This window comes from Anomaloglossus baeobatrachus, chromosome 2, assembly GCF_048569485.1.
Source record: "Anomaloglossus baeobatrachus isolate aAnoBae1 chromosome 2, aAnoBae1.hap1, whole genome shotgun sequence".
NCBI classification, from domain to species: domain Eukaryota; kingdom Metazoa; phylum Chordata; class Amphibia; order Anura; family Aromobatidae; genus Anomaloglossus; species Anomaloglossus baeobatrachus.
This window is the reverse complement of record NC_134354.1, coordinates 800,441,927-800,466,742: the sequence shown is the minus strand read 5'-3', so window position 1 is coordinate 800,466,742 and position 24,816 is coordinate 800,441,927. Positions and strand designations below refer to the sequence as shown.

Below are 24,816 nucleotides of genomic sequence, written 5' to 3'. Positions count from 1 at the left end.
CGATGTTGTGCGCCACGGGAAGCGATTTGCCCATGATGCACAACCGACGGGGGTGGGTACGCTCGCTAGCGATATCGGTACCGATATCGCAGCGTGTAAAGTACCCTTTAGTCCTACAAACGGTGAGCCACCAGACTGTTCCTGCCTCGCTTCATTCCTACAGTCCATGAGACTATTCTTGTCTCGCGTTAGTTCTACAGCCGGTGAGACACTTCCGTCAGTCCTAAAGTTAGTGAGACATCAGAATGTTCCTGTCTCACGTCAGTCCTGCCATCGAAGAGATATCAGACTGCTCCTGTCTCGTGTAAAGGGTACGTTACACGCTGCGATATCCGTACCGCCCCCGTCGGTTGTGCGTCACGGGCAAATCGCTGCCCGTGGTGCACAATATCGCTTACACCCGTCACACAAACTTACCTTCCCTGCGACGTCGCTGTTGCCGGCGAACCGCCTCCTTTCTAAGGGGGTGGTTCGTGTGGCATCACAGCGACGTCACACGGCAGCCGTCCAATAGCAGAGGAGGGGCGGAGATGAGCGGCTGGAACATGCCGCCCACCTCCTTCCTTCCTCATTGCCGGTGGAGGCAGGTAAGGAGATGTTTGTCGCTCCTGCGGTGCCACACATAGTGATGTGTGCTGCCGCAGGAACGAGGAACAACATCGCTACTGACCAGACAACGATTTTTCATAAATAAACGACCTCTCACAGACAAACGATTTTTGCCCCTTTTGCGATCGTTTAAAGGTCGCTCCAGCCTGTCACACGCTGCGATGTCACGAACGATGCCGGATGTGCGTCACAAACACCGTGACCCCGACGATATATCGTTAGCGATGTCGCAGCGTGTAAATGGCCCTTTAGTCCTACAGCCAGTGAGACACCAGACTGTTCTGGTCTCACTTCACTCCTACAGCCGGTGAGATGCAAAACTATTCCTGTCTCGCTTCATTCCTACAGCCGAAGAGACATCAGTGTTCCAGTCTTGTGTCAGTAGGACAGTTGGTGAGACATCAGTGTTCCAGTCTTGTGTCAGTAGGACAGTTGGAGAGACTTCAGAGTGTTCCAGTCTTGTGTCAGTAGGACAGTTGGAGAGACATCAGAGTCTTCCAGTCTTGTGTCAGTAGGACAGTCGGTGAGACATCAGTGTTCCAGTCCTGTGTCAGTAGGACAGTCTGTGAGACATCAGTGTTCCAGTCTTGTGTCAGTAGGACAGTTGGTGAGACATCGGTGTTCCAGTCTTGTGTCAGTAGCACAGTCGGTGAGACATTAGAGTGTTCCAGTCTTGTGTCAGCAGGACAGTTGGAGAGAAATCAGTGTTCCAGTCTCGTGTCAGTAGGACAGTCGGTGAGACATCAGTGTTCCAGTCTTGTGTCAGTAGGACAGTTGGAGAGACATCAGTGTTCCAGTCTTGTGACAGTAGGACAGTTGGAGAAACATCAGAGTGTTCCAGTCTTGTGTCAGTAGGACAGTCGGTGAGCATTGGTGTTCCAGTCTCGTGTCAGTAGGACAGTCGGTGAGACATCGGTGTTCCAGTCTTGTGTCAGTAGCACAGTCGGTGAGACATTAGAGTGTTCCAGTCTTGTGTCAGTAGGACAGTTGGAGAGACATTGGTGTTCCAGTCTTGTGTCAGTAGGACAGTCGGTGAGCATTGGTGTTCCAGTCTTGTGTCAGTAGGACAGTTGGAGAGACATCGGTGTTCCAGTCTTGTGTCAGTAGCACAGTCGGTGAGACATTAGAGTGTTGCAGTCTTGTGTCAGTAGGACAGTTGGAGAGACATCAGTGTTCCAGTCTTGTGTCAGTAGGACAGTTGGAGAGACATCGGTGTTCCAGTCTTGTGTCAGTAGGACAGTCGGAGAAACATCAGAGTGTTCCAGTCTTGTGTCAGTAGGACAGTCGGAGAAACATCAGAGTGTTCAGTCTTGTGTCAGTAGGACAGTCGGAGAGACATCAGTGTTCCAGTCTTATGTCAGTAGGACAGTCGGTGAGACATCAGTGTTCCAGTCTCGTGTCTGTAGGACAGTCGGTGAGACATCGGTGTTCCAGTCTCGTGTCAGTAGGACAGTTGGAGAGACATCAGTGTTCCAGTCTTGTGTCAGTAGGACAGTTGGAGAGACATCAGTGTTCCAGTCTTGTGTCAGTAGGACAGTCGGTGAGACATCGGTGTTCCAGTCTCGTGTCAGTAGGACAGTTGGAGAGACATCAGTGTTCCAGTCTTGTGTCAGTAGGACAGTTGGAGAGACATCAGTGTTCCAGTCTTGTGTCAGTAGGACAGTCGGTGAGACATCGGTGTTCCAGTCTTGTGTCAGTAGGACAGTTGGAGAGACATCGGTGTTCCAGTCTTGTGTCAGTAGGACAGTCGGAGAAACATCAGAGTGTTGCAGTCTTGTGTCAGTAGGACAGTTGGAGAGACATCAGTGTTCCAGTCTCGTGTCAGTAGGACAGTCGGTGAGACATCGGTGTTCCAGTCTTGTGTCAGTAGGACAGTTGGAGAGACATCGGTGTTCCAGTCTTGTGTCAGTAGGACAGTCGGAGAAACATCAGAGTGTTGCAGTCTTGTGTCAGTAGGACAGTCGGAGAAACATCAGAGTGTTGCAGTCTTGTGTCAGTAGGACAGTTGGAGAGACATCAGAGTGTTCCAGTCATGTTTAAATTGTTATTTTATATTTGCTCTTTTGGATTTAACACGAGTGATCGATACAGAAAAGCCGATATCTCACATTATGTACTGACACTTCATGAGGGACAATAACCATGACCTGAGCAGGACTGTATACCCCCAATATCTGCAACCCACATTCTGACCTGAGCAGGACTGTATATCCCATATACCCCCAATATCTGCTACCCACATTCTGACCTGAGCAGGACTGTATATCCCATATACCCCCAATATCTGCTACCCACATTCTGACCTGAGCAGGACCGTATACCCTGTATACCCCCAATATATGCTACCCACATTCTGACCTGACCAGGACCGTATACCCCGTATAACCAAATATCTGCTACCCACATTCTGACCTGAGCAGGACCGTATACCCTGTATACCCCCAATATCTGCTACCCACATTCTGACCTGACCAGGACCGTATACCCCGTATACCCCCAATATATGCTACCCACATTCTGACCTGACCAGGACTGTATACCCCGTATAACCAAATATCTGCTACCCACATTCTGACCTGAGCAGGACTGTATACCCCGTATACCCCCAATATCTGCTACCCACATTCTGACCTGATAAAAATTGTCTTGTCCGATGAGTAGTTTTGCATTTTCCCACCCATGGTCTCTTCCAAACACCATACAGAGGACATCGGTGACCATGACGACAGGGGCCGGGGGGGCGCGGTAGCTCCGGATTTCTTCCACATCCACAATTCTCAGTTCTTTCTGGACAGCAGCCCACTGGAGACGCGCCTGGGAGCGGGGACACATGGCTTAGATACGTGGGGGTACAATGACAGGTATAACACCATGGGGCACACTGGGTCCCCCCTTCCCCCCCTCACCTGCTCCAGGTGGGCACGTCCCTGGCCCTGCAGTCGGGTCAGCCGGACCCTCACTCTCTCCCGGGCTCTCTCCAGCTCCTCACACTCCAGCTCCACGCATCTCATCTTCTGTACTGATATTGGGGTCCCCCACCTCACCTGCTCCAGGTGGGCACGTCTCTGGCCCTGCAGTTGGGTCAGCCGGACCCTCATTCTCTCCAGGGCTCTCTCCAGCTCCTCACACTCCAGCTCCACTCATCTCATCTTCAGTACTGATATTGGGGTCCCCCCTCACCTGCTCCAGGTGGGCACGTCCCTGGCCCTGCAGTCGGCTCAGCCGGACCCTCACTCTCTCCCGGGCTCTCTCCAGCTCCTCACACTCCAGCTCCACTCATCTCATCTCATCTTCAGTACTGATATTGGGGTCCCCCTCACCTGCTCCAGGTGGGCACGTCCCTGGCCCTGCAGTCGGCTCAGCCGGACCCTCACTCTCTCCCGGGCTCTCTCCAGCTCCTCACACTCCAGCTCCACTCATCTCATCTCATCTTCAGTACTGATATTGGGGTCCCCCTCACCTGCTCCAGGTGGGCACGTCCCTGGCCCTGCAGTCGGCTCAGCCGGACCCTCACTCTCTCCCGGGCTCTCTCCAGCTCCTCACACTCCAGCTCCACTCGTCTCATCTTCTGTACTGATATTGGGGTCCCCCCCCTCACCTGCTCCAGGTCGGCACGTCCCTGGCCCTGCAGTCGGGTCAGCCGGACCCTCACTCTCCCCCGGGCTCTCTCCAGCTCCTCACACTCCAGCTCCACGCGTCTCATCTTCTGTACTGATATTGGGGTCCCCCACTCACCTGCTCCAGGTGGGAACGTCTCTGGCCCTGCAGTCGGGTCAGCCGGACCCTCACTCTCCCCCGGGCTCTCTCCAGCTCCTCACACTCCAGCTGCACGTGTCTCTCGTCTTCTATACTGATATTGGTGGTCCCCCCTCCCCCGCCCTCACCTGCTCCAGGTGGGCACGTCTCTGGCCCTGCAGTCGGCTCAGCCGGACCCTCACTCTCTCTCTGGCCGTCTCCAGCTCCTCACACTCCAGCTCCACGCGTCTCTCGTCTTCTTCAATCTTCTCCAAATCTTTCCTCCAATGTTTCATCTCCTGTTAATGAAATAAAGATACTTTTTCTATGTTCCATAAATATGAAGAAGCTCAGAGCGGAATGTGATCATATCGGGATGTGGTGATATCGGGATGTGATCATATCGGGATGTGATGATATCGGGGTGTGATGATATCAAGGTGTGATGATATCGGGGATGTGGTGATATCGGGATGTGGTGATATCGGGATGTGGTGATATCGGGATGTGATGATATCGGGGTGTGATGATATCGGGATGTGGTGATATCAGGATGTGATGATATCGGGATGTGATGATATCGGGGTGTGATGATATCGGGGATGTGATGATATTGGGGTGTGATGATATCGGGATGTGATGATATCGAGATGTGATGATATCGGGGATGTGATGATATCGGGGATGTGATGATATCGGGATGTGATGATATCGGGGATGTGATGATATCGGGGATGTGATGATATCGGGATGTGATGATATCGGGATGTGGTGATATCGGGATGTGGTGATATCGGGATGTGATGATATCGCAATGTGATGATATCCGGGTGTGATGATATCGGGGATGTGATGATATCGGGGTGTGATGATATCGCAATGTGATGATATCCGGGTGTGATGATATCGGGGATGTGATGATATCGGGGATGTGATGATATCGGGATGTGGTGATATCGGGATGTGGTGATATCGGGATGTGGTGATATCAGGATGTGATGATGCGGGGTGTGGTGATAACGGGATGTGGTGATATCGGGATGTGGTGATATCAGGATGTGATGATGCGGGGTGTGGTGATAACGGGATGTGGTGATATCGGGATGTGATGATATCGGGATGTGATGATGTCGGGGTGTGATGATATCGGGGTGTGGTGATATCGGGGTGTGGTGATATCGGGATGTGGTGATATCAGGATGTGATGATATCGGGATGTGGTGATATCGGGGATGTGATTATAACGGGGTGTGATGATATCGGGATGTGATGATATCGGGATGTGATGATATCGGGATGTGATGATGTCGGGGTGTGATGATATCGGGGATGTGATGATATCGGGGTGTGATGATATCGGGATGTGGTGATATCGGGATGTGATGATGCGGGGTGTGGTGATAACGGGATGTGGTGATATCGGGATGTGGTGATATCGGGATGTGATGATATCGGGGTGTGGTGATATCGGGGTGTGGTGATATCGGGATGTGGTGATATCGGGATGTGGTGATATCAGGATGTGATGATATCGGGATGTGGTGATATCGGGATGTGATGATATCGGGATGTGGTGATATCGGGATGTGGTGATATCGGGATGTGATGATATCGGGGTGTGATGATATCGGGGATGTGATGATATCGGGGTGTGATGATATCGGGATGTGATGATATCGGGATGTGATGATATCGAGATGTGATAATGTCGGGGTGTGATGATATCGGGGATGTGATGATATCGGGGTGTGATGATATCGGGATGTGGTGATATCGGGATGTGATGATATCGGGATGTGATGATATCGGGATGTGATGATATCGGGATGTGATGATATCGGGATGTGGTGATATTGCGATGTGATGATGCGGGATGTGATGATATCAGGATGTGGTGAAATCGGGATGTGGTGAAATCGGGATGTGGTGAAATCGGGATGTGGTGATATCGGGATGTGATGATATCGGGATGTGGTGACGCGGTGTGTGGTGATATCGGGATGTGGTGATATCGGGATGTGATAATATCGGGATGTGATGATGCGGGATGTGATGATGCGGGATGTGATGATGAAGGGTGTGGTGATATCGGGATGTGATGATATAGGGATGTGGTGACGCGGGGTGTGGTGATATCGGGATGTGGTGATATCAGGATGTGATGATGCGGGGAGTGATGATATCGGGGTGTGGTGATATCGGGATGTGATGATATCGGGATGTGATGATATCGGGATGTGATGATATCGGGATGTGATGATATCGGGATGTGGTGATATCGGGATGTGGTGATATCGGGATGTGGTGATATCGGGATGTGGTGATATCGGGATGTGGTGATATCGGGATGTGGTGATATCGGGATGTGGTGACGCGGTGTGTGGTGATATCGGGATGTGATGATATCGGTATGTCATATCGGGATGTGATGATGCGGGGTGTGGTGATATTGGGATGTGATGATATAGGGATGTGGTGACGCGGGGTGTGGTGATATCGGGATGTGATGATGCGGGATGTGATGATATCGGGATGTCATGATATCGGGATGTGATGATGCGGGGTGTGGTGATATCGGGATGTGGTGATATTGGGATGTGGTGACACGGTGTGTGGTGATATCGGGATGTGATCATATCGGGATGTGATGATATCGGGGTGTGATGATATCGGGATGTGGTGATATCGGGATGTGATCATATCGGGATGTGGTGACGCGGTGTGTGGTGATATCGGGATGTGGTGATATCAGGATGTGGTGCTATCGGGATGTGATGATATCGGGATGTGGTGATATCGGGATGTGATGATATCGGGATGTGGTGATATCGGGATGTGGTGACGCGGTGCGTGATGATATCGGGATGTCATGATATCGGGATGTGGTGATATCGGGATGTGATGATATCGGGATGTGGTGATATCGGGATGTGATCATATGGGGATGTGATGATATCGGGGTGTGATGATATCGGGATGTGGTGATATCGGGATGTGATCATATCGGCATGTGGTGACGCGGTGTGTGGTGATATCGGGATGTGGTGATATCAGGATGTGGTGCTATCGGGATGTGATGATATCGGGATGTGGTGATATCGGGATGTGATGATATCGGGATGTGGTGATATCGGGATGTGGTGACGCGGTGCGTGATGATATCGGGATGTCATGATATCGGGATGTGGTGATATCGGGATGTGGTGATATCGGGATGTGGTGATATCGGGATGTGATGATATCGGGATGTGATGATATCGGGATGTGATGATATCGGGATGTGGTGATATCGGGATGTGGTGACGCGGTGTGTGGTGATATCGGGATGTCATGATATCGGGATGTCATGATATCGGGATGTGATGACGCGGGGTGTGGTGATAACGGGATGTGATGATATAGGGATGGGTGACGCGGTGTGTGGTGATATCGGGATGTGGTGAAATCGGGATGTGGTGACGCGGTGTGTGGTGATATCGGGATGTGGTGATATCGGGATGTGGTGATGCGGTGCGTGGTAATATCGGGATGTCATGATATCGGGATGTCATGATATCGGGATGTGATGACGCGGGATGTGGTGACGCGGTGTGTGATGATATCGGGATGTGGTGATATCGGGATGTGGTGACGCGGTGCGTGGTAATATCGGGATGTCATGATATCGGGATGTCATGATATCGGGATGTGATGACGCGGGGTGTGGTGATAACGGGATGTGATGATATAGGGATGGGTGACGCGGTGTGTGGTGATATCGGGATGTGGTGATATCGGGATGTGGTGACGCGGTGTGTGGTGATATCGGGATGTGGTGATATCGGGATGTGGTGATATCGGGATGTGGTGATATCGGGATGTGATGATATCGGGATGTGATGATATCGGGATGTGGTGATATCAGGATGTGATGATATTGGGATGTGATGATGCGGGATGTGATGATATCGGGATGTGGTGATATCGAGATGTGATGATATCGGGATGTGATGATATCGGGATGTGATGATATCGGGATGTGGTGATATCGGGATGTGATGATATCGGGATGTGGTGATATTGCGATGTGATGATGCGGGATGTGATGATATCGGGATGTGATGATATCGAGATGTGATAATGTCGGGGTGTGATGATATCGGGGATGTGATGATATCGGGGTGTGATGATATCGGGATGTGGTGATATCGGGATGTGATGATATCGGGATGTGATGATATCGGGATGTGATGATATCGGGATGTGGTGATATCGGGATGTGATGATATCGGGATGTGGTGATATTGCGATGTGATGATGCGGGATGTGATGATATCAGGATGTGGTGAAATCGGGATGTGGTGAAATCGGGATGTGGTGAAATCGGGATGTGGTGATATCGGGATGTGATGATATCGGGATGTGGTGACGCGGTGTGTGGTGATATCGGGATGTGGTGATATCGGGATGTGATAATATCGGGATGTGATGATGCGGGATGTGATGATGCGGGATGTGATGATGAAGGGTGTGGTGATATCGGGATGTGATGATATAGGGATGTGGTGACGCGGGGTGTGGTGATATCGGGATGTGGTGATATCAGGATGTGATGATGCGGGGAGTGATGATATCGGGGTGTGGTGATATCGGGATGTGATGATATCGGGATGTGATGATATCGGGATGTGATGATATCGGGATGTGATGATATCGGGATGTGGTGATATCGGGATGTGGTGATATCGGGATGTGGTGATATCGGGATGTGGTGATATCGGGATGTGGTGATATCGGGATGTGGTGATATCGGGATGTGGTGACGCGGTGTGTGGTGATATCGGGATGTGATGATATCGGTATGTCATATCGGGATGTGATGATGCGGGGTGTGGTGATATTGGGATGTGATGATATAGGGATGTGGTGACGCGGGGTGTGGTGATATCGGGATGTGATGATGCGGGATGTGATGATATCGGGATGTCATGATATCGGGATGTGATGATGCGGGGTGTGGTGATATCGGGATGTGGTGATATTGGGATGTGGTGACACGGTGTGTGGTGATATCGGGATGTGATCATATCGGGATGTGATGATATCGGGGTGTGATGATATCGGGATGTGGTGATATCGGGATGTGATCATATCGGGATGTGGTGACGCGGTGTGTGGTGATATCGGGATGTGGTGATATCAGGATGTGGTGCTATCGGGATGTGATGATATCGGGATGTGGTGATATCGGGATGTGATGATATCGGGATGTGGTGATATCGGGATGTGGTGACGCGGTGCGTGATGATATCGGGATGTCATGATATCGGGATGTGGTGATATCGGGATGTGATGATATCGGGATGTGGTGATATCGGGATGTGATCATATGGGGATGTGATGATATCGGGGTGTGATGATATCGGGATGTGGTGATATCGGGATGTGATCATATCGGGATGTGGTGACGCGGTGTGTGGTGATATCGGGATGTGGTGATATCAGGATGTGGTGCTATCGGGATGTGATGATATCGGGATGTGGTGATATCGGGATGTGATGATATCGGGATGTGGTGATATCGGGATGTGGTGACGCGGTGCGTGATGATATCGGGATGTCATGATATCGGGATGTGGTGATATCGGGATGTGGTGATATCGGGATGTGGTGATATCGGGATGTGATGATATCGGGATGTGATGATATCGGGATGTGATGATATCGGGATGTGGTGATATCGGGATGTGGTGACGCGGTGTGTGGTGATATCGGGATGTCATGATATCGGGATGTCATGATATCGGGATGTGATGACGCGGGGTGTGGTGATAACGGGATGTGATGATATAGGGATGGGTGACGCGGTGTGTGGTGATATCGGGATGTGGTGATATCGGGATGTGGTGACGCGGTGCGTGGTAATATCGGGATGTCATGATATCGGGATGTCATGATATCGGGATGTGATGACGCGGGGTGTGGTGATAACGGGATGTGATGATATAGGGATGGGTGACGCGGTGTGTGGTGATATCGGGATGTGGTGATATCGGGATGTGGTGACGCGGTGTGTGGTGATATCGGGATGTGGTGATATCGGGATGTGGTGATATCGGGATGTGGTGATATCGGGATGTGATGATATCGGGATGTGATGATATCGGGATGTGGTGATATCAGGATGTGATGATATTGGGATGTGATGATGCGGGATGTGATGATATCGGGATGTGGTGATATCGAGATGTGATGATATCGGGATGTGATGATATTGCGATGTGATGATATTGGGATGTGATGATATCGAGATGTGATGATATCGAGATGTGGTGATATTGGGATGTGGTGATATTGGGATGTGGTGATATCGGGATGTGGTGATATCGGGATGTGATGATATCGGGATGTGATGATGCGGGATGTGATGATGCGGGGTGTGGTGATATCGGTGTGACGGGGTATGCAACAGAGCAGTAAGGGAAGCCAGGCCAAGGAACAATCCAAGAAGATGTAATGATGCAGGGAGCATAAAACATGCAATATTAAAATGGTTCTTTAGAGTCCACACAAAGGAAATAGGTCCGGGGGCGCCAAGGAGACTGCAAAAGTCCTCAAAGTCCAATCGTCCATGTACGGGCGATAAGGAGCTGGCCTTAGCACAGGTCCTCACCCTTCACTCAACAAAGCATAACTAAAAACTAAAACATGGGGCTGAATCTCCCACCCCTCCTTAGATCCACCCCCTTAACATTTGCTACTTGTAGCTAGAAAAGGGTTCCTAGACACAGCCTCCAGAGATTGTGTACTAGGCAAGCCCCCTGCAGAGGAGAACAATATATATGCAACCCCCCCCAAATCAAGGACAATAGCTACGGCTGAAGCCTGATTGCAATATGATACAGGCTGGGGGGATATAATGTTACATCACATCCTGACATAGTATTACAGCAAATACATGACATTTCCAGGAGGGATTTTCCGGTCGTTGATTCCTATATTATTCCCAATTACCCTTACCCGGTATCAATAATACACGGACACTGCTTTCGACTTGGTAAAAAATGGCCACAGCAGCCCTTTATTGCCTATTGTTTACACACTAACACAAGGGGGCGCCGTCCAACGGGCGTCCCCAACATTTAACAATAGGTAATACCATAATAATAATAATACAGTACGTAATACAATACGTAACCCTGGGTAGGCCTGGTCCAGAAACCACCTTCCACCACCAAAACATGATCCCTGGCCGCAACACACACCGGGCCGGAGATGAGGTATGAATCACCTACGGATCAATACCCCCCACCTTGCAGGACCCATGCCTGCAAGATCCTTGTAACCGGAGCCACTATATCCTACAAGTGACTCTCCAATCAAATAACATTATCCGTTAAACCGCCTCTGGACCAGACCTACCCCCGCCATAAGTCCGGTCCAGAAGCCATACTCCACCACCAGAACACAATCCCTGGCCGCAACACACCGACCCAGAGATATGAGGCATTAATCACCTACGGATCAATACCCCAACCTTGCAGGACCCCATGCCTGCAAGATCCCTGTAACCAAAGCCACTATATCCTACAAGTGACCCTTCAAATCACACAACCGTCAGAAACACGATCCCTGGCCGCAACACACCGACCCAGAGATGGGGGCATTAATCACCTACGGATTAAAACCCCCCCAAGTAGCATCAAGTATCAACCGTGTCTCAAAACCTTACATTCCTCTTTACCTCCAACTCAATATTATCCCCGGCTGCAACCTCCAGCCCAGAGATATGAGGCATCAATCACCTACGGATCAATCCCCCATGTGCATGACAGTAACTGTGACCTCAAAAACCTTAAAGCCCGTTAGCGACTTTAATCCAACAACATCCCCGGCTGCAACCAGCCCAGAGATAAGAGGTATTAATCACCTACGGATCAAAACCCCTATGCCTTGCAGAACCACGTGCCTGCACTGCACTTGGATCCAGAACCATGACCCCAACCAGTGACTCCTCCTGCGATTACCATTTCACCAAAATGGATCACTGACCATAACAATGGTCCCATATTTAAATGAGGTAAAAGTCACCAAAGGAGTAATACCCTTACCCAAACCAAAAACACCCGTACTTTCAATTACCTATCACCTGGGGCACTATAGCCACCTGTGACTCCCTGGCAACCATCAACTCCTTAATATATAATCCTTGGCAACAACCCTGACCCATATATAAGGCATTGATCACCAACGGAGCAATACCTCCTCCCTGCAGACAACCTTGTACCTGCAGGTCACCAGTAACCGGAGCCACTGTACCTTCCCCAGTGGCTCTCCATCCAAACACCAGTAACAATTAGAGCTCCTCTGGACCAGACCTACCCCCGCTGCTGTGACAAAGAACATAATCCCCATTATTTATGCTGACCATACACATATACCTCATACACATCATATACATATACATATATTCCCACATTACCCCGATCTTATTCACCCACTTACAAGAATCCCAAATGACAATATACATCACAATCCACATAGAAATCTCTTTTGTTTCGTTTTTTTTTTTTATTATTATTTTATACACGACACTTTCTCCAATCCTTTCTTTTCTCATTTTTTTTTTGTTGTAATGACTCTAAAAATTGAATAACTATACATGCATATAAACACACCAATAATAGCAATACACAATAGAAGGGAGGGTGGGTGGGAAGCTGTCATCCAGGAAATGAAAGAGGAGGTAATTGACTCCCACCTCCTATTATATACACCATAAAGCTCCCTCCTTTCCTTCCACCACACTCCACCCCCTAACCAATCACCTTCTTTTCCTCATTGTTAAACGAACCAACACTGTTTAACCCCATCAACTCCCTACCCTCCGGGCTGTCATGTCGCCCCTACACCCTATGGGTTCCATGGCTTTCTTGACATTTCCAGGAGGGATTTTCCGGTCGTTGATTCCTATATTATTCCCAATTACCCTTACCCGGTATCAGTAATACACGGACACTGCATGCGACTTGGTAAAAAATGGCCACAGCAGCCCTTTATTGCCTATTGTTTACACACTAACACAAGGGGGCGCCGTCCAACGGGCGTCCCCAACATTTAACAATAGGTAATACCATAATAATAATAATACAGTACGTAATACAATACGTAACCCTGGGTAGGCCTGGTCCAGAAACCACCTTCCACCACCAAAACATGATCCCTGGCCGCAACACACACCGGGCCGGAGATGAGGTATGAATCACCTACGGATCAATACCCCCCACCTTGCAGGACCCCATGCCTGCAAGATCCTTGTAACCGGAGCCACTATATCCTACAAGTGACTCTCCAATCAAACAACATTATCCGTTAAACCGCCTTTGGACCAGACCTACCCCCGCCACAGAACAGGCCACGTGACACCTTGCGTGGCCTGGACCCCCACACACCCAACGCTTGCTCCCCCAACTTGCAAGCCAAACCAACCATTAAAACCTTTCCATCCATCACTTAAACTCTGAGCATCCAATATATGCACCATCCAACGTACCCAGTCCACCTTACTGCACCGCACTCCCTGATCCTTGGTGGCAGGAGCCACCGGGTCCCTCTGAAGGCCACTCAGGCCCACCATGCCACAAGCTCCCAAACTATACCGGAATCCACACCATGCCCCGCTGGCCTTATTATAACCAATTAAATGCAGTACCGACTGTACCATCGTCCTCCCCAGTACTGACCAAAGAACCACTGTACAGTCACCCTGTACAGTCAGTCCTCCTCCTGTCTCCAGCTGAATTAAACCACCACTGGGGTTGAGATACAACAACAGGATGACACTCACACTGCTTATGCTACTGGGTCACTTCGCACCCCAAACCTAGTTCTCCCAGGAAACCGCTAAAGTGAAACCCCGCTGTAAAACGACTGCAATCCATAGCCTTGAAATTTCCCCTACAGCTGACCTTGCAGCTTCCCCAGAGCCAAATATCACTACTGGTCTCCCCTGACCGATTTATTCCGCCATCACACCCTCTGACAACAACAGAGGCTCAAGCTGTCTTCCCCAGAAAATCCCAAAATCTTCCCACATACTCAACTACCACACTATTGGACCTTCTTCATCCGAAATCAGGCCCACTTAATTTCAACGAGGCCCACACGGCCTAACGGAACCATGCTCTACCCCAAAATTAACACGGCCTCAAAAAACAAAACAACCGCAACCATCGCCCTGTACCCCTTACTGAGTCGAAGATATTGAAGCATTACCTTCGATCCCAAGGTCCCCAAGAACACCTCCAGCCATAATGCATAGTCCGCTTGCCTCCGCAAACCGGACTACGACAAGCTCCCTGTACTACAATGCCCACCGGAAAATTGCAGCCACACCACTGGCCCGATTGACTCCATATGCAACTATGGGCATCAGGAGACACAACTTTACCAAACACCATGTCCGGGCCTTTCGATCTCAAGGAAAACCTTGTGACACGCAACCCCCTTTGAGCTCTCATATTACACCCCAAGATAAATTAAAACCTTGGCCACACCATAGTATCCGCTCAAAGCCGACCACCGAGGGGCGTACCACCATTTTCCCGTAACGCACAACTGCACCTTCATACCAAATACCTTCGTGCCGTGAGACCGGAGCACCACGACTCCCTAAGCAAACCCTTACCCAGATGCCCATACCTACCACCGGGCCAAGCATTCCTTTTTTTTTTTTTTTTAAATTGTATATGAATATTAAATAGACTCCACCAGCCCACAGATGCCAGGAGTCCACCCATGCAAAACACCCAATAATACCAGATGGCCCTAAGCTATCCGACTTACACTCTATGCACCACAAGTACCCAATCCTCTAGTCCAAACCAAAACTCGCATAGTCCCCACCCGTAATCACGGCTGTCCGAAGAACTCCATTATTCCGTCCGCAGCCCACCATTGCTGTTTTACCGAGTTCACCCACAGCAGCCCAAAGCTGCCCAGCACCTACATTAACACCAATTCAGTCACGCTGGACTCAACATTCCTCCCAGCACCAACCTCCACAATGGGAGAACATGCTGACTAGCCACAAATTAACCCCATGTTACCATTGATGCGGTTGCAAACCTACAAACCCATTACAGCAACCAACACTTCACCTTCTCCTACATTTCCGCTCTCCTTTATTCACTTATCCACAGCAACCCTCGCGCCATACCAGGGCCCCGCACCTACACATCACTCACAAAAACCCCCTGAACATTCCTCGCACACACCGTACCGCGGGACCCCTCGCCCCTTTTCCTGACCCACCATAATTCATCCAATAAGAACCACCATGCATCAGAAGATTAATAATGAAACACCCAGCAAACCTTCAATAACTGCGCCGTCTCACTCGCTCACATGTGCCGCAATCATCAGCCCCCTTAACCAAGTCTCACAAGACCTAAACTGCGGTAAACGCCGAACCTCGCCATCCCCAACCTGCAACTGTAACCACCGGACCTGACGCCACCTGCACCCTCACGGCCTCGCTGCCATGAGACCACCCCGTCCGTAACTCTGCCCCTGGCCTCCAGAACAACCAACCGACCTATGAACTAACCACATGCTCCAAACCCCCCCAGCTGCTACCCATATCTCCAGACACTACTCCACTACAGCGACTGTCCCCCCACCACTACAAAAAGGCTGAAACTTAAATTGATTACCGCGCCAGGCTGCCTCCAGAGGACGCCCTCAGATCAGCCGTCACCGTCCTTTTCGCCAGTCGTCCGTCGCTGATCCCGGGACAGTCCCTCAAGCTGCAGGCACCGAATACCCGCCGGGTTCGCCCCCTGACGCCAGGAGCACCGTGTCCACATGCCCTGTTTGGGCCGATTGTCGCCTCCACAATGCTGGGCACTCCCCTCCTGGGGGAAGCCGCTACTGATGAGAGCTGCACCCTTGTCCCAATGCCTGCTCCAGGATAGACAGCAGGCCTCCTGTCTCCTCCTCGTCGCCACCTGCTGCGCCCAGTCCTCCGGTCCCGATGATCCAGCCACACAGGTGAGGTGACCCTGCAGGCGCCTCCTGTCTCCTCCTCGCCGCCGCCTACTGAGCCCAGTCCTCCGGTCCCGATAATCCAGCCACACAGGTGAGGTGACCCTGCAGGCGCCTCCTGTCTCCTCCTCGCCGCCGCCTGCTGCGCCCAGTCCTCCGGTCCCAATAATCCAAGCCACACAGGTGAGGTGACCCTGTAGGCAGCCGTCCTCCGCCCCCCCGCGGAGGGAGGGGGGCGTGTTGTCCATCCACCGCCGCTGGGCGCGCTCCCTGCCGGGAGCGGCCGCATCGCTCAAAAAATCCAGCCTGAGGCCTCACACCGGAAGTAGGCCCCCGGGCTGGACACGCCCCCTTTTCGGCCGTCGCGGCCCTGCAGGAGATTCCTCCTGACAGCCAGAGCGGGCGCTGCAAGCTACCGCTGCCCACCCAGCTGCGGAGGGTCCCCACGGGAGTGGGGGCTCTCACGTTGTCCTCCTCACCCCCACCTTCCCCAAAAGACCCCGGCGAGTCCTGAAACTGCCAGCACTACAGCAAAGAGGGGGGGGGAGGGGAAGGTGCCGAGGAGACACCCAGGCAGCCTGGGTGTAGGACTGCACTACCTGGGCGCCCTGCACCGCCATGCTGACCAGATCCGAGGATTCCTCAGGACATCATGATGGAGGTTCCCCAGCCCGTCCAAGCTGCAGATCTGCGATGTCCGGATCCATCATGCTGGATGTCATGATGGAGGTTCCCCAGCCCGTCCAAGCTGTCATCCAGGAAATGCAAGAGGAGGTAATGGACTCCCACCTCCTATTATATACACCATAAAGCTCCCTCCTTTCCTTCCACCACACTCCACCCCCTAACCAATCACCTTCTTTTCCTCATTGTTAAACGAACCAACACTGTTTAACCCCATCAACTCCCTACCCTCCGGGCTGTCATGTCGCCCCTACACCCTATGGGTTCCATGGCTTTCTGTGAGAAGGTAAAATACATCACATGGCATCTTATACAAAAAATATGGGATGGAGAAAACTACATACATCATGACAATCGGGATGTGATGATTTAGGGATGTGGTGACACGGGGTGTGGTGATATCGGGATGTGATGATGCGGGGTGTGATGATATCGTGGTGTGGTGATATCGGGATGTGATGATATCGGGATGTGATGATATCGGGATGTGATGATATCGGGATGTGGTGATATCGGGATGTGGTGACGCGGTGTGTGGTGATATCGGGATGTGGTGATATCGGGATGTGATGATGCGGGGTGTGGTGATATCGGGATGTGATGATATCAGTATGTCATATCGGGATGTGGTGATATCGGGATGTGATGATATCGGGATGTGATGATGCGGGATGTGATGATGCGGGATGTGATGATATCGGGATGTGATGATATCGGGATGTGATGATGCGGGGTGTGATGATGCAGGGTGTGGTGGATGCAGGGTGTGGTGATATTGGGATGTGATGATATCGGGATGTCATGATATCAAGATGTGATGATGCGGGGTGTGGTGGTATCGGGATGTGGTGATATTGGGATGTGGTGACACGGTGTGTGGTGATATCGGGATGTGATGATATCGGGGTGTGATGATATCGGGATGTGATGATATCGGGGTGTGATGATATCGGGATGTGATGATATCGGGATGTGATGATATCGGGATGTGATGATATCGGGATGTGATGATATCGGGGTGTGATGATATCGGGATGTGATGATATCGGGGTGTGATGATATCGGGGTGTGATGATGCGGGATGTGATGATGCGGGATGTGATGATATCGGGATGTGATGATATCGGGATGTGATGATGCGGGGTGTGATGATGCAGGGTGTGGTGGATGCAGGGTGTGGTGATATTGGGATGTGATGATATCGGGATGTCATGATATCGAGATGTGATGATGCGGGGTGTGGTGGTATCGGGATGTGGTGATATTGGGATGTGGTGACACGGTGTGTGGTGATATCGGGATGTGATGATATCGGGGTGTGATGATATCGGGATGTGATGATATCGGGATGTGATAATATCGGGATGTGATAATATCGGGGCGTGATCATATCGGGATGTGATGATATCGGGATGTGGTGATATCGGGATGTGGTGACGCGGTGCGTGGTGATATCGGGATGTCATGATATCGGGATGTGATGACGCGGGGTGTGGTGATAACGGGATGTGATGATATAGGGATGGGTGACGTGGTATGTGGTGATATCGGGATGTGGTGATATCTGGATGTGGTGACGCGGTGTGTGGTGATATCAGATGTGGTGATATCGGGATGTGATGATATCGGGATGTGATGATACGGCGTGTGGTCATGCGGGGTGTAATCATGCGGGGTGTGGTGATATCGGGATGTCATGATATCGGGATGTCATGATATCGGGATGTGATGATGCGGGTTGTGGTAATATCGGGATGTGATGATATAGGGATGTGGTGACGCGGTGTGTGGTGATATCGGGATGTGGTGATATCGGGATGTGATGATGCGGGATGTGGTGATATCGGGATGTGATGATATCGTGATTTGATGATATCGGGATGTGATGATATCGGGGTGTGGTGATGCGGTGTGTGGTGATATCGGGATGTGGTGATATCTGGCTGTGGTGACGCGGTGTGTGGTGATATTGGATGTGGTGATATCGGGATGTGATGATATCGGGATGTGATGATGCGGGGTGTGGTCATGCGGGGTGTGGTCATGCGGGGTGTCGTGATATCGGGATGTCATGATATCGGGATGTCATGATATCGGGATGTGATGATGCGGGTTGTGGTAATATCGGGATGTGATCATATAGGGATGTGGTGACGCGGTGTGTGGTGATATTGGGATGTGGTGATATCGGGATGTGGTGATATCGGGATGTGGTGATATCGGGATGTGGTGATATCGGGATATGATGATATCGTGATTTGATGATATCGGGATGTGATGACATCGGGATGTGATGATATTGGGGTGTGGTGATGCGGGGTGTGGTGACATCGGGATGTGATGATATCGGGATGTCATGATATCAGGATGTGATGATGCGGGGTGTGGTAATGCGGGGTGTGGTGATATCGGGATGTGATGATATCGGGATGTGATGATCCTGTTGGAGGCGCCATGACCTGCAGCTCAGACCGAGATTCCTGCCACTCGGCAGAACATTTACCTCCAGAATGCCTGGAAAGACTTGAGATTTCATTGTACCTTGCACAGATACAAGACCCCTGAGCCCGATGCCGCAGAACCGCCCCGGACCCTCGCCGAGCCTCCTCCATGTGTTGGGCTGTATTTGGCGTTCATGCTGACCTAGAGACTTTAGGTGGTGACACCCCCTACAGGTAAGTGTGAATAAGACTGTGTACACACATTTATTTCAGGTGATCTGCTTCATAACCACCTGACAAAGCATTATATCAAGGTGACAAAGAATGACACTGTCCTGCTGGTGAGAGCGGCTCTGGTCACACGCTCAGGCTCTTACTTCAGATTTTCAATCATACAAAGGTCAAAGAAGTGACCGGAGCGTCCTACGGGCGGCTTCTGCCTGGAGATGACCACTAAGTGACTTAATGGGACCTGTCAGGTCCCCGTGCCCCCAGGGCCACCAGCAGCAGCGTCCACCTCCTTAAATTCCCTCCCTTTATTACATTGGACACTAACAGATGTATTTCTAAAGTCTGCTTATGACATGCAGAAGAACCCTGTGACCTGTCGATGGGGCATTAGTTACCCAGACTAGTCGGCCCACACGGCAGGTTATCCCGGCCCTGGCATCACCAACGCTCTTCAAATCATGGGCGCATGCGGCTTTCTTCACTTACAACATCATAGTATCATAGTATCATAGTCTTTAAGGTTGAAGGGAGACTCTAAGTCCATCTAGTTCAACCCGTAGCCTAACGTTGATCCAGAGGAAGGCAAAAAAAACCCCAATGTGGCAAACAAGTTCCAATGGGGAAAAATTTCCTTCCTTCGTCCACATCCGGCAATCAGACTAGTTCCCTGGATCAATACCCTGTCATAAAATCTAATATACATAACTGGTAATATTACATTTTTCAAGAAAGGCGTCCAGGCTCTGCTTAATGTTAGTGGTGAATCACTCATTGCAACATCATGCGGCAGAGAGTTCCATAGTCTCACTGCTCGTACAGTAAAGAATCCTCGTCTGTGATTATGATTAAACCTTCTTTCCTCAAGACGTAGCGGATGCCCCCGTGTTCCAGTCGCAGGCCTAGGTGTAAAGAGATCTTTGGAAAGGTCTCTGTACTGTCCCCTCATATATTTATACATTGTGATTAGATCCCCCCTAAGCCTTCGTTTTTCCTGTCTTGGTATTGCAGCCCCCCCATTCCTCTAATAATCTTGGTGGCTCTTCTCTGCACCCTCTCCAGTTCAGCTATGTCCTTCTTATATATCGGTGACCAGAATTGTACACAGTATTCTAAGTGCGGTCGCACTAGTGACTTGTACAGAGGTAGAACTATATTTTTTTCATATTAACATTGAGCTTCTGAAGCCGGGTGTACGTGTCCCAGCTTCAGAGAGGCGCACTGTGCTGACTGGGTGTGCAGATGATGGCTGTTCTTCAGCTCTTCTGTGTACATGAGACATCTTCTGCACTTCTGATCATGCGCAGTATACGTGTCCCGGCTCAGAGAGGCGCACTGTGCTGACTGGGTGTGCAGATGATGGCTGTTCTTCAGCTCTTCTGTGTACATGAGACATCTTCTGCACTTCTGATCATGCGCAGTATACGTGTCCTGGCTCAGAGAGGCGCACTGTGCTGACTGGGTGTGTAGATGATTGCTGTTCTTCAGATCTTCCTTGTACATGAGTCATCTTCTGCACTTCTGATCATGCGCAGTATACGTGTCCTGGCTCAGAGAGGCGCACTGTGCTGACTGGGTGTGTAGATGATGGCTGTTCTTCAGATCTTCTGTGTACATGAGACATCTTCTGCACTTCTGATCATGTGCAGTATACGTGTCCCGGCTTCAGAGAGGCGCACTGTGCTGACTGGGTGTGTAGATGATGGCTGTTCTTCAGAGAGGTGCACTGTGCTGACTGGGTGTGCAGATGATGGCTGTTCTTCAGATCTTCTGTGTATATGAGTCATCTTCTGCACTTCTGATCATGCGCAGTATACGTGTCCCGGCTTCAGAGAGGCGCACTGTGCTGACTGGGTGTGCAGATGATGGCTGTTCTTCAGATCTTCTGTGTACATGAGTCATCTTCTGCACTTCTGATCATGTGCAGTATACGTGTCCCGGCTTCAGAGAGGCGCACTGTGCTGACTGGGTGTGCAGATGATGGCTGTTCTTCAGATCTTCTGTGTACATGAGACATCTTCTGCACTTCTGATCATGTGCAGTGTACGTGTCCCGGCTCAGAGAGGCGCACTGTGCTGACTGGGTGTGCAGATGATGGCTGTTCTTCAGATCTTCTGTGTACATGAGACATCTTCTGCACTTCTGATCATGTGCAGTGTACGTGTCCCGGCTCAGAGAGGCGCACTGTGCTGACTGGGTGTGTAGATGATGGATATTCTTCAGATCTTCTGTGTACATGAGTCATCTTCTGCACTTCTGATCATGTGCAGTGTACGTGTCCCGGCTTCAGAGAGGTGCACTGTGCTGACTGGGTGTGTAGATGATGGCTGTTCTTCAGAGAGGTGCACTGTGCTGACTGGGTGTGTAGATGATGGCTGTTCTTCAGAGAGGTGCACTGTGCTGACTGGGTGTGTAGATGATGGCTGTTCTTCAGAGAGGTGCACTGTGCTGACTGGGTGTGTAGAGGATGGATATTCTTCAGCTCTTCTGTGTACATGAGACATCTTCTGCACTTCTGATCATGCGCAGTGTACGTGTCCCGGCTTCAGAGAGGTGCACTGTGCTGACTGGGTGTGCAGATGATGGCTGTTCTTCAGCTCTTCTATGTACATGAGTCATCTTCTGCACTTCTGATCATGCGCAGTGTACGTGTCCCGGCTTCAGAGAGGTGCACTGTTCCTACTGGGTGTGCAGATGATGGATATTCTTCAGCTCTTCTGTGTACATGAGTCATCTTCTGCACTTCTGATCATGCGCAGTGTACGTGTCCCGGCTCAGAGAGGTGCACTGTGCTGACTGGGTGTGCAGATGATGGCTGTTCTTCAGCTCTTCTGTGTACATGAGTCATCTTCTGCACTTCTGATCATGTGCAGTGTACGCGTCCCGGCTTTAGAGAGGCGCACTGTGCTGACTGGGTGTGCAGATGATAGCTGTTCTTCAGCTCTTCTGTGTACATGAGTCATCTTCTGCACTTTTGATCATGCGCAGTATACGTGTCCCGGCTCAGAGAGGCGCACTGTGCTGACTGGGTGTGTAGATGATGGATGTTCTTCAAATCTTCTGTGTACATGAGTCATCTTCTGCCCTTCTGATCATGCGCAGTGTATGTGTCCCAGCTCAGAGAGGTGCACTGTGCTGACTGGGTGTGCAGATGATGGCTGTTCTTCAGCTCTTCTGTGTACATGAGTCATCTTCTGCACTTCTGATCATGCGCAGTATACGTGTCCCGGCTCAGAGAGGCGCACTGTGCTGACTGGGTGTGTAGATGATGGATGTTCTTCAAATCTTCTGTGTACATGAGTCATCTTCTGCCCTTCTGATCATGCGCAGTGTATGTGTCCCAGCTCAGAGAGGTGCACTGTGCTGACTGGGTGTGCAGATGATGGCTGTTCTTCAGCTCTTCTGTGTACATGAGTCATCTTCTGCACTTCTGATCATGCGCAGTATACGTGTCCCGGCTCAGAGAGGCGCACTGTGCTGACTGGGTGTGTAGATGATGGATGTTCTTCAAATCTTCTGTGTACATGAGTCATCTTCTGCACTTCTGATCATGCGCAGTGCGCATTTCTCTGAAGCTGGGTGTGTGTGTGTCTCGGCTTTAGAGAGGCGCACTGCGCTGACTGAATGTGTAGATGATGGATGTTCTTCAGCTTTTCTGTGTACATGAGTCATCTTCTGCACTCCTGATCATGCGCACTGCCTCTCTCTGAAGCCGGGACATCTACACCTCACTTCAGAGGCTCCATGATGTCAGTGAACAGAGACATGCACGTGATTTGTAGGGCGCTGGCGATGACGCAGGCTCTTGTAAGTCAGGTTATCGGGCTGACTAGTCTGGGGAACTAATGCTTCATCAACTCTGTGACGACATGGACACTCAATGCCTAGCATGGGTTAACTTTCTTAACATTCAGCCAGACATGAAGACAGTTTGTTTATAGATGGGGGATAATCCTTCATTGTTCTTCAAGACTCTTTGGAGTTTAGTATTGAAGTTTTTGTTGACTCATGTAACTGTTTTGGCCACTGAAGGCCAGACACCCATTGTATTACGATGCGTTAATTGGATGCAATGTAACTTAGCTGTCTCTTCCTCGTCTCTGCCATTGACCATTATTACTGGGATATTCTGTATACGGCTTGAAATCTAGCCAATAAGAGCCCAGTCTTATCCAGCAATCATGAAGACCCAAATGGTCTGAATGGAGAGGTCAGGGGTATAAGAAGAAGGACTGTCCATTTCCCAGGTAGACTCTTGCTACATGCTACCAATCTAGGACCTGCGAATCTGATTGACAAGCCATAACCTGGATTATAACACTATATGGACTTCAGCATCGAATGCAAGGATTCGGCTGTGATATCAAGGACTACCTGTGACGGGGTGTACAGCAGAGCAAGGAGAGACAACAGGCCGAGGAACGATCCAACAGGTTTATTCACAAGAACACTGGAACAGCACACGATAAGTCCACGTAAAACAGATTCGGGGGCCCTTCCCGACAATCCTCGGACCGGATTACAAAGCAATCGTCCTTACAGTAGTCCAAAGAGTTCCACACAATCCCACGGGCCGCCACACAGGCCTAGCTCCGTCCGTGTCCACAGCCACACAGGCTGGAGCTCCTGCTCCCTTCAAGTTTCAGCTCACTCTGACTGAATCTCCCAGGTAAGCAGAGTTTACACTAGTTGGACTCTAGGCCCACCTCCCCCTACTCCCAGGGATGGAAGTGCCTCAAGAGGATATAACCTTGCATTTTAGGGGGTGATTACCTACAACAATAGAAATGTACACAGAAGTAGTTCAAATAAGACAATGAACCCAGCTTGAAATAGGAATCTGTACAGCATATACAGTGAGAGGGTAAATTACATCTTCACAATCCCTCCCCCTCCCAACTTGTGTACGTACTAGGGACCTCTACAGGTCACTGGTTAAGTACACACAGGCAGAGCGTTACTTACATGTGGCTTCATGCAGCCACGAATTGGCATCGTAGCTCTCCCACATCATTGCCCAGGAGAACAGCTGCAGGCAGACCACCCATCACCCCAACCACACATCGCCTGACCCCAAAACCAAAGCTCAGATCCA

General features: G+C 50.4%; 1 protein-coding gene across 1 annotated transcript in view; it reads right to left on the bottom strand.

The window, feature by feature from the left end:
• Nucleotides 1-24,816, bottom strand: part of DNHD1 (dynein heavy chain domain 1) — a 355,748-nt gene that overhangs the window by 107,175 nt on the left and 223,757 nt on the right. The window contains exons 28-29 of the mRNA XM_075334063.1: nt 4,494-4,643; nt 3,241-3,423 (exon numbers count right to left, since the gene is read on the bottom strand). Coding sequence (XP_075190178.1) covers nt 3,241-3,423; nt 4,494-4,643 — 333 coding nt within the window. The remainder of the gene's footprint in view (nt 1-3,240; nt 3,424-4,493; nt 4,644-24,816) is intronic.